Source organism: Myotis davidii, unplaced genomic scaffold (genome assembly GCF_000327345.1).
Source record: "Myotis davidii unplaced genomic scaffold, ASM32734v1 scaffold37, whole genome shotgun sequence".
Taxonomy (NCBI): Eukaryota; Metazoa; Chordata; class Mammalia; order Chiroptera; family Vespertilionidae; genus Myotis; species Myotis davidii.
In genome coordinates this window covers 3,947,289-3,958,789 of record NW_006289395.1, presented here as the reverse complement: position 1 = coordinate 3,958,789, position 11,501 = coordinate 3,947,289, and the positions used below count along the sequence as shown (strand labels likewise).

The 11,501-nt window shown below is 45.5% G+C and overlaps 1 protein-coding gene across 1 annotated transcript in view; it reads right to left on the bottom strand.

The window, feature by feature from the left end:
- The window catches only part of LOC102760149 (dynein heavy chain 9, axonemal), a 194,745-nt gene that overhangs the window by 104,971 nt on the left and 78,273 nt on the right, over positions 1–11,501 (bottom strand). Inside the window, exons 20-21 of the mRNA XM_015562544.1 lie at positions 3,499–4,369; positions 337–467 (exon numbers count right to left, since the gene is read on the bottom strand). Coding sequence (XP_015418030.1) covers positions 337–467; positions 3,499–4,369 — 1,002 coding nt within the window. The remainder of the gene's footprint in view (positions 1–336; positions 468–3,498; positions 4,370–11,501) is intronic.

Sequence of the window (11,501 nt, the reverse complement as noted above, 5' to 3'; positions counted from 1 at the left end):
CATGTGGCTCGCAAGCCGCAGTTTGCCGAGTCGCAGTTTGCTGACTACTGGCTAGCTAAACCCATAGGCCATAGGCATTGCCTCCACGCAGAAACGTGCAACACATAGAACACATGCGGAGATCAGCAGGGGCAGTTGCCGACACCACACTGATCCATTTCCATCAGGATAAACACCTCTCGTTACACCCCGTATTACCCACTGTGCAAGCAAACCAAGGCACACACACAGACACGTGCTCGCTCCCTTGGGCGGTTAAATGAAGTGAGGACCTCAGGGACAGAGGGGAGGACCGGCCTCCTCCGTCCTCACCAAGGGGCAGCAAGCAGCCTTCACCTGCTCTGAATGTCCTCCAGCCTCTCGTAAAGCCCTGGCTTGTTGGTGGCTTCCACTACATTTGGAGTTTTCTGAGCATCATAAGCGAGCTCTTTAAAGTCCATGTCGATGCCCTTAAATCTTTCAGAATCCTGCAAATAAAAACAGGGAGAAAATGAACTCCCAGCCCCCTCCATGCTAAGAAGCCCCCTTACGTAGCGAGTCAAACAAAAACCTGTTTCTAGGCTGTCCTAAGACTCCAAGAAGGCAATACCTTTAGCTTAAGCCTGGAGCTCACAAACATTTTGGTCTTAATATTCCCTTACACTGTAAAACAATTGATGGAGTACAAAGAGTTGAACCTCTTTGTAAGTAGACAATTATATCTATCAATATATCCTCTACATTAGAAGCTATAAAAATTTCGAAGTTGAAAAATTTTAAAAATATGCTAATTCATTTAAAAAGTAACAATATTAATCTTATTAGTTAACATAATAACACGTATTTGTCTAACATAATATTTGCCAGCCAAGCTGGTGTGGCTCAGTGATTGAGCATCAATGCATGAACCAAGAGGTCCCCAGTTCGATTCCCAGTCAGGACACATGCCCAGGTTGTAGGCTCGATCCCCAGGGGGTAGGGAGGGCATGCACAAGGAGCCAATCAATGTCTCTCTCTCATTGATGTTTCTATCTCTCTCTCCCTCTCCCTTCCTCTCTGAAATCAATAAAAACATATTAAAAAATCAAATAATATTTCCCAAACAAAATAACTCAGAGAAAGAAGTAGCATTATTTTACTTCTTCTTCAAATCTCTTTTGTGTCAGGTCTAACTTAGAACACGACCAGACTCTCCCGTCTGCTTCTGCATTCGGTCTGTTGTGACAGCTCATGTCACACGGCTCCTGGAAAGCCCCACTGCCTGCTCATGGAGGGATGAGCATAAAAACCCAATAAATACACTTTAGCTTGTTATTAAGGTAGGTTTGGCCTTGAGGATCTCCTGAAAAGGTCTCAGCGACCCCTCAGGGGCCACTGAACCACCCTTTGAGAGCGGTTGGCATTAAACAATAATTCCTAAGTCAGGTAGATAGTGAACCCAATAGTTTTTTCTGGGTCCATGCAGAAGTTTTGTACTATAACCAAGGTAAGTTTTTCCTCAGCAAATGTAATGTCAAAATTAAATAGATACCATTGTTTCACCCAAACACCCACAACCTCACAGGGTTGCTGAAATGACTGAGACAATAATATATGATATGCAAAGCACTTTATCCCAATACCTGGCACCTGCTTACAGCTATGGTATTATTATTGCATACAAACAACCATAATGGTGTATACGATGTGTACTATTTAAATTAACTTCCTGCAGTAGGCATCAATATTAGTCCCAACTGGGATGTGAGGAAACTAGGGAAGAGAGAGGCTAAGTAACTTGCCCAGGCCCTGCAAGTGGGACCGTGAGGACTCGAGCCCACCCGGTGGCCTGTCCGCTCCAGACCTCTGATTCCACACCTCTCTCCTAAGAAGGTTTACCAACCAGAGGGCAGGGTTGAGTAAATCATGATTCCTCAATGAGATATTTTACTCCAATTAAGGATGACAAAGTATCAAGGGTACAGACGTATTGGAAATATCCAGCATAAATGTTTGAATAAAAAGAGCTGGATAAAAAGTATAGTTATGCCAAGAACAATTATGTAAAACTATGTACATACATGAACAAAAGTTGGGAAATATTCATAATTGAATGTAATTAGCTACTAGTCAGAGTGTAAGATTATGACTGATTTTGTTGTTTTGAAATTGCCTCTGTTGTTGCATTGCTAATACAAAGAAAATGAATGTATATTTACATATTTTAACACCAACCTGTGTTGAGAAGTTAATGATGCTAATTCTTTATTATGTGTAATTGCAAGTTTTTGAATGCTCCCTATAAAGTCTACAGAAGTCTCCACCTGTGTCCTTACCTTCTAATGAGACCTGCTCCTCCTCCATCACGGGCATTGGAGGGAAAAAGTCTGGCTTGCTCAGTGTGGCTGAATTACAATGGCTCTAACAGAATTGTTACTTCTCTGTTGCCTTTCATTCCAAATGTACAACCTTTAATCTGCATTATTACATTACACATGCTTTTGTGGGATGAGTTGGAAACATATAACATTTTAATGAAATGTGCTTTAACTTTCAGGCAAGACCTGAACTACATGTTACATTTTGGAATCAAACTGATTTGTAAGCAAAGAACTTTCTGTGCTGAAGAGATAGAGAAAAAGGCCACAAAAAATAAAAAACGTTGTAAATGAATTAGAGCCCACTGAGAGGAGGGTGGGATAATGGCACAATAATTAGGACAAGAGGCAATCAACCTCGGGGAAGGGAGAAATGAGAACACATGTTTTAGAGAAATTCATCGCTCACTATTTAGCTGAAGACAGGTATTTAGCATCTGGCGCAGACATGGGGTGTGCAGAATGGCTCACTGCTGAGAAGTAGCTGGAGTTTGCCAGCAAAGCAAGTCCCCTGCTAGTCTAGACCTGCATTGTAATGACCTGCAGAGCGACCCGTGAGCAGCTCATCCCAGACGGCAGTACTAATATTTCTCCCCTTTCTTGTATTTACTTTTTAAAAACCAAGTTCTCCTCTCTTTCCCCACCCGTCTATGAACAAACAGATACCGTGTGTTTCACCTTCTCCCTTTTTTTCCTGCCTGACTTTTGGCGGCGTGTCAGGTCAAGTTTGTTGGAGACGCCTTTGAGTGAAGCCATGGTGAGTGGCAGAGAAGGGAAGGTCTAGACCAGTGATGGCGAACCTTTTGAGCTCCGTGTGTCAGCATTTTTTTTTTTAATATATTTTATTGATTTTTCACAGAGAGGACTTGGGTGGCTTTTTCAGGGCTACACACTAGTCCAGTGGTCGGCAAACTCATTAAGTCAACAGAGCCAAATGTCAACAGTACAACGATTTAAATTTCTTTTGAGAGCAAAATTTTTTAAACTTAAACTATATAGGTAGGTACTCCTAAGGCTTAGGAAGAGCCACCCTCAAGGGGCCAAAGAGCCGCATGTGGCTCGCGAGCCACAGTTTGCCGACCACGGCCCTAGAGGATGCAGGGACTGGGTGCTCTTCCCTTGGCTCAGGTAAGGAAACAAGCAGCATTCCCTGAGCAGGTACCTGGGGCAGCTGAGCCCGGATGTCTTCGGAGCCAATGAATATGCTTTCCAGGTGGGACCATGTCCGCTGCACATCAAACCATGTGGAGATGACAGCGTCCGCGGTGGACAGCTTCTTCTGCCAGCCCGACACGTCCTCCAGGAAAAAGGCTATGTACTTGGACATCATCAGGTTCTGAAGTTGGACTTGGTTATCCTCCAAAACCTCGATGAGGTCCTCATCTGAACGCAGCAGAGGGACGCTGGTCCGCAGGTGGGGCTCATACTGGAACTCCATGCCGGCCCACGTGGCCTGCAGCTCCTTTAAGGTCTTCTCCATACCCATCTCCTTCACAGCTCTGTCCACGATGCCCTGGACCTCGTCCTCAAAGCGGTGCAACTGGAGCTGCAGAAGCTGTGCCAGGGTGGTGCCCTCGCCCATGGTGAAGCTCACGCCCGTGGCCTGCATCAGCTGCCTCCAGTGCCGCTCCCGGATGGCCGGGTTCTGCAGCTCAGCCACTGCCCTCAGGGAGGTCAGAGTGTTCAACACCATGCTCTCCAGGCCCGTGAATGCATCCCAGGCCCTGACCTCCTTGTCGAGGTTCCGCAGGTACCTGGCAAGCCTTTTGCACTCCGAGTCCATAGCCTCCACGCTGATGCTCTTCCATGGGGTGGCCTCCCAGGCACGGATGTTGGAGGTCACCATGCCAATGGTGTCCCAGAGCTCCTTCAGCTGGCAGATCTCCCTCCGGCACTGCCTCAGCTGCCTGTAGTCAGGAACGTTGACCTCAAACAAGCTGGCAGAATTGGAAATGGAGGCCATGGCGGATTCCATCTCCTGGAGCTCCCTGTGCCTGGCATCCAGGCTTTGATGAGGGTTGGTGCTATCAAACCTACAAAACATAATGTGTTCGCTTTGTAAGTGTGGTAGACAGGCCCCCATTTCCTAGAATCCCCAAACTAACACCAGCTTACATCTTTAAACGCTTTGGATTTTAGCAAAGAGCAGTGACTTCCACCAAAGCCTGGGAAGAAAAGACATTCAGGGAGGTTGGAATAGGCTAGGCATACCCAGTTGCGGGAAAGGCTATTCAAGAGGAATATCATGCATGGATCTTTTCTTCACGTGGGAGAAGGTAAAAATACTTCTCTCATCCTCTGCTTTACCAACTTCCCCATCCAGGGGTAGAGGGGGAACACCCCTTTGTCCAGCCCCCGTTAGCCTCCCTACGGTTGGCTTCTAAATCACTTGACAAGAGCATTGTCTTGTACTGTAGGTGCTGTAAAGCCAGATTCCTTCTGGGAGCTACAAGCGTAGGCAGTCCTTCAGTGACAGCGCTGGCCCTCAGAAGTCCAGCCCAGACCCCACCTGGCATTGCTCCCTCTGGGGCAGTGGCTCTCGGTCTAGTAGGATTTTCAGAGCAGATCTCCTGGAAACTTTAGATGATTGCCAGGCTCAGGCTGCTCCCCAGTCCAATTAAACCAGAATCTTTAGGTGTAGGACCCAGGGAAGGGTATTTTTCAAAGTCCTCACATGGTTCCAATGTGCCAGGTTGCCGTCATTGTCTGACAACCTGCCTCACCTTCAGGCAACAGCACCTCCGAGTTTGAGAACCACTTGAACCAAGGCCCATACAGTCACTGTGTGTCTCAAGTCCCTCTGCCAAGCTGTCCTTGATCTGCCCCTTCACCCTTCTCTGGCCTGCTCCCTCCACATCCAGCAGCAGCCTCTGGATCAGAACTTGACTTCTGTAAGCAGATACTTAGCTCTACAGTTTCAGTTCACATTTCCTCATCCTCTTCTCTCCGGTGCTTATGGCACACATCCACTGCTGCTGACCCTCACCAGTGTTAACCTACTTTATGCTGCCCCCTACCCCCGCAGAACAGCACCAGAATAGCACCTACTCCCGCATCAGAACTTTCCATGCAAAGGAACCCACAGGGGAAGATGGCATTGCCTTGGTCAGGAGAGCCCAGAACCCATGTGTTCAAGGAGCCTCTCATTTTCCTCCCTTAGCCTTGCTTTAACCCTTTCTGACCTCAGGCTTTCTTGGTTCTGTGTGGCTGGAGGGCTAGATATTGGGGATACCACGACTTCAGGGTGAATACTATGTTCCTCTACAATCAGAATAGGGCATCATCAGGTACATCATGAAGGTGAAATTGAGAGGAAATGAGTGACTAGGATTGGGCATGTTAGTTGGTGGGGTACAGAGGAGAGGCAAAAAGGAAGAGAATGACATATGAACTCTTTTTCTTGAACGGCCTCTTCTTTCAGATGTCTTTGGAAATATTCGACTGGAGAAGATGGAAAATAATCCTAATTAGAGCTATTTACCTGAACTGCTCACCATGTAAGCCCATTGATCATGGAACACAGTAACAGTTATGCCTACCATTAAATTAGTGTCAGGGTAACTTTGATCCTTCCTATCTTTGATTTCCACTTGTCCAAATACTTTGTGGCCCATGTGCTTTGATTGTGGATTTACATCTTACAAGAATGAGATTCAACATCATTGTACATCTTCACTATTCTCTGGCTCCCAAGTGTTTCAGAACGAAACAAAGGTTGGAGTCCCCAAAGTTTAGGGCCTTATGTTTGTATAGGCAAGGAGCTCACTGCCGTATAAAAGCAGTAGAAAAAGACCTAGAAGAAAAGAAAGGTAAATCCTCATGGCACGGGGTCCAGCAGGAACCATCCCCAGGCATAAGTGCCTTTCTGCTTATTCTTCATCTGCAAATACTAACTGTTGGAGAGTGTACGTTCCGCTTTTTATCTTAACTAGAATAGTCCTAAAAAGTAAACTTAGCCCTAACCGGCTCAGTGGACAGAGCATCGGCCTGGGGACTGAAGGGTCCCGGTTCGATTCCAGTCAAGGACATGTACCTTGGTTGTGGGTACATACCCAGTGGAGAGTGTACAGGAGGCAGCTGATGGGTGTTTCTCTCTCATCGATGTTTCTAACTCTCTATCCCTCTCCCTTCCTCTCTGTAAAAAATAAAAAAAATATATTAAAAATTTTTTTTAAAAAAGTAAACTTTAGCCTCTTGGTGTTAATACAAAAATCTATCAGACAAAACTCTAAAAGCCCACATTTTGTTTAATTTATTAATGGACTATAATTCAGGAATAATTTATTAGTAAGCTATGATTCAAGTGTTTGGGGGTATACGCAGAAGATAATAAACAATCTTGCTAGCCACTCTTTTCTCAGCACATATGAAATTCTTAATCAATATTGGTTCCTTAAATATTCATAAGAGGTGATCATTTGTCGAACCTATTCCAAACTTCATCAGCCCTGTGGCATAATTTTTGTTTACGGTTTAAATTTGTGGACAACCATTTCCTGTAGATGAGCACACAGAAAAATCAATTTGGCCTAAGGAGTGACAGGAACCTCTAGACATGAGGGCAGGTAACCCTCCTCCCATTTCAAAACTCTAGTGCAAATTGTCAGGATACTCATAGACCTGATTAATGTGCCTAATAAACTTGAAGCAGTTCTACAAACCCTGAGGGAGCCATACAGTATAAGAACAAGAAAGTAATAGGAGGAAAAGGGTGTAGTAAGTCTCTGAAATTAAAATAATAATGCAAAAGTATTTTAGCCTAAAAGAGAAATGCCTAGAAAGTCTGGATGAATGAAATTATAATTAAGAGAAATGGAACTATGGTGCTCATGTGTGTGATCTTAGAAAAGTGATTGATTCAGGTCTGACCGGGACATGGGCACAGGGAGAGAGGGAGTGGAATAAGTGACTTAATTCTTGGGGAGCTAGCAGTTGGTAAATGTTCATCTCAGTAACATACCTTCATATACCGTGAATGATAACCCACCTCTGCTTGATACTTCAGAGGTTATCATAAAACTCCACATATCCGATCTGAATTTGTGATCTTTCAGTTCTTCTCATTCTGTGGCCCCCCGTCTCAGTGAGCAGTAAAACAATACCTTCCACTTACTTGTACAAAATGAAAGGTGGAGAATTATGCTGGACTCTCCTCCCTATTTATCTCCCATACTCAGTCAATCCTACTGCTTCTCCCTCCCCAATCTCTCTCTCATCTGCTCTTCCATGGGGCACCTGGTCTGTTTCACCCTCATCTGTTCTCAACAGCCATCAGAGCATGGTATTTAGACTCCTAAGTGGCTGATCATGGACAAAACCTGGGCACATGGACCCCTCCATTCTCATCCCCCACTTCCTGCGTTCCAGCCATACACGCAGGCAGCTCTCCAGCTATTCCCTGCATCTCCACTCTTCTGTGCCTTTGTATATTCTGCTGCCTTTGCCCAGAATATCCTCCCTCCCTCCACCTCTTTTCTCTAAATGACTAATTTTCATTTACCTATGGCTCAAGCACTGTCTTCTACAGGAAGTATGAATTGCCTCCTCAGTGGGGGTTCAAGTTGGCACCCAATGAACATGTCAAATTACTCATTTTTGAGATTGTCCCTGAGGCTGGAAGTCTCAGAGGCCAGAGAATGTGCATTTTCTTAAAACCCTACCACTTACATCATGTTTTGCTAACTCCACTGTTAAGACCAGAACCTCTTCTGCTCTATGGAAGCCTGAATCATGTGAATGAGTCACATTAACTGGAAGAACAAGACCAAGCTGAACTAATGACAGGTCTCAGGATTTCAATACGTCTCTGGGAGATTTAATGGCTAATACAGCTCTTTTCTCTAGCTATCAAAGAGACAGCCGACACTGTGCAAGCAAGATGGGGCCCTTCTTTCCTCGTGTCTGCTGCACTGGGCTATTTGGAAAGCCTTGCTTTCTCTGGTTATCATGTAGAGCAACACCCAGTGAGAGAGTGTCTCCAAGAATGCTCTCCCAACTGTTCACAGAATCTGGTTGCCAGCCAGGTGGAGAATTATGCTAGACTTTCCTCTCTATTTATCTCCAAAACTCAGTCATCGTGCTGATTCTCCCGCCCCAATCTCTCTCTAATCGCTCTTCCAGCGGAAAACACGAATGGCCTCCATTGAGCTGGAGCTCATCGGGATCAAACGCTTTGGCTTAGGAACCCCTGGGTTACTTGGCGTTGATGTGGGTAAAAAGATTGTATGTCATGGCATCATTTCTTAAGGTCAGGAAGACCTTGCTCAAGGTCAGGAAGACTAAAGAAGTGAATGCAGCTAGAAGCATGAATGAAGCATTCCTTTCCCTCAAAAGGAGAAGAGTTAGTCTCCAATTTTAAAATTTGTGGAAAGTTCCTGAATCTGAGTATGATGATTTAGCCAATTGCTGTGTTGTGAGAGAGCTCAGCTAAGAATATGCTGAGACAGCTCAGAGTTCAGCACTAAAGGAGGTAGTAAAACTTGACTTGAACATGAAGAACCTCAACCCAAGCAACCTGACTTCACCCAGCACCTGTCAGACTGTAAGCACTTAATGAGACACTCACTTTCCTTTTTCTCTTCAAAGACAAGCTCAGTGTGAGCTTAACCCTCAATCGACTCAGGAGCAGAAACTTGCATTCACAGAGGAATGGACCAGGGTCTGCATTTTAGAAATTTGTAAAGGACCCAAAAGTGAAGGAGCCAGAATTATACTCATTTGCCACACGCAGTACTTTAAAAATTTTAAAAAAAATAATTCACAAACATCAAACTAAGAAACCAAACAAAACATGAGCTGAGCCCTAACTGGTATGGCTCAGTGGATAGAGAACGTCGGCCTGTGGACCAAAGAGTCCCGGATTCAATTCTGGTCAAGGGCACATACTTCAGTTGCAGGCTCCTCCCTGGCCTGGGCCCTGGTCGGGGGCCTGCAGGAGGCAACCAATCAATGTATTTTTTTCACATTGATGTTTCTCTCTGTCTTTCCCTCTCTCCTCCACTCTCTCTGAAAATCAATGGGAAAATATCCTCGGGTGAGGATTAAAAAAGAAAAAAAAAACATGCGCTGACACCCTCTAAGATTCCCTTCAGCAACAAATCTACAATTCTGCTCTGGTCCTGACGGCTTTCTTGACAAGAAGAGAAATACATCAGAATTGCGGCAGCGTCTGGTTTCCCACACTGCTGTGAGCAGTTCTTTTCAAAGGCTTCTTTTGCAAAGATGCATCTGCATGTCAAATTAACAGATGTGAATTTGGAAAACCCAGCAAAGAGTAGGGATGTCCTCAGAGGCAGCAGATACAAGTGCTAAGAAAGAGAGAACAATGCAGCTAGCAAATGAAGAAACAACACCAGCTGATCGATATGCACACTTGATGTAACAACGAAGGCGGGAGGGCCACCAGATTTCCAACAGACATACAGAAGCACACCAGCAAACGAGGCGCTGTTTCCTCTCAAGCAGTCTCAGAAGTCTGTTTGGGAAGATAGCTCACCAAACATCTTTAGAATTTCTTTCTTGAAATTTTCTTTAGGGACAGCTGATGCAAAAAAAAAAAAAAATTGTGTCATTCTTTTTAAGTACCATAAGTCACACTGGTACTTATGGTTACGTGTGACTGCTTCTAACATGAAGCAGGAGGACCCAGCGCGGTAACCAGTTTCGCCATCAGCTCTGGCTCTGCACCATCAGTGTTGGATTTTGAAGTTTCTACCGTAAGCCAAAGGAGAGTCAACACAACGTGCCTCAGACCCACTGAAAAGCCCCGGAAGGAGCGCCACTAATGTTTCGAGCAATAGATGCTTCTTTGGAGCAAGGGCATATAGCTCCTGAGGCAATTACTCTCAAGGAGACTCACGTGTTTGGGGCCACATGCCCTGGCAAGACTGCTTAAAGCAGTGGTTTCCATTAAATCAATGGGAAAATACTTTAGGGACAGCTGATGCAAAATTCTGATTTCTGGGCCTCATCCTCTGGAAATCCTGTTTCTTTGTTACCAATGTTTTGGCCCCACCCCATAACAAAGAAACAGAATTTCCGGAGGATGAGGCCCAGAAATCAGGATTTGAAAAAGATTCCCGGTAATTCTAATGTGCAGCCAAGGTTGAGAACCACTAAACCAGTTACTCCCCTAGGGCAGCAGTCGCAAACTTGGCTGCACATTGGAATCACTTGGGGGGCGGGGGGGGGGCGTCACCAAGTACTGATGGTCCGTAGGAAGGCCAGGCATTGGGAGTTCTAATGCCCCCAGGTGACTCTGATGGGCAGCTCACGGCAGCACACTGCTTCAGAGACCAGGTTGTATATTTCACGTGTGTCCTTCCCTGCTTCCTAACATATTCATCCCGTTCTCTGTAGTCACAAGTATAATGTTGGGGAGGCAGCAGCTGCTTAATAAATGTTTGATGAATAAATAATAGGATTAAGTAGGTCCTCACTGCCAGGTTGGATGATCCATGATCCAGTTTGCCTGAGATAGAGGGGCTTCCCTGGACGTGTGACCTTCAGGGTTAAACCAGAAGAGACTGAGGAAAACCAGGATGGCTGGTCACCCTGGAGGAAGGCTCAGAGCAAAGATCAACAACCTTCTGAGGTGAATGTTATTCTTACCCCCATTTAACAGATGAGGAAACGGAAGCAGGGAGATGTTGAGTAGCTCCCTGACATACACAGTAAGTTGTTGACGTGATATTAGACGTCTAACTGAGCAGCCTGAAGCCAAAGGCCATGTACATAATCACTGTGCTAAACGTCCTTCCAATAAGGCTGTGGGTGTTTTGTTTGTTTTTTTATGTTAACCTGTGGCTATCAGCATTGTATTTCCGTGGGTAAGTAACCCTTAAAAATGAAAACGTTTCTTCCTCCTTACGTAGGGCATCTTCAGTTTGGCAAGGTCCAAGCTTGTCCCTCCCAAACTAGAGGGAGAGCCAGAAAGCAGCTCAGCGGGACAGGAAGAAACCCTGGAGCCGAGGTGAGGGGACAGTGCCCGCTTCACCAGCAACACAGGACCACCCAGAACCGCAGACACAGGACCATAAGAACCTCAGACACAGGCCCATCCAGAACCGCAGACACAGGACCATCCAGAACCAGCAGGCACAGGACCACCCAGAACCGCAGGCACAGGACCATAAGAACCGGCAGACACAGGATCATCCAGAACCA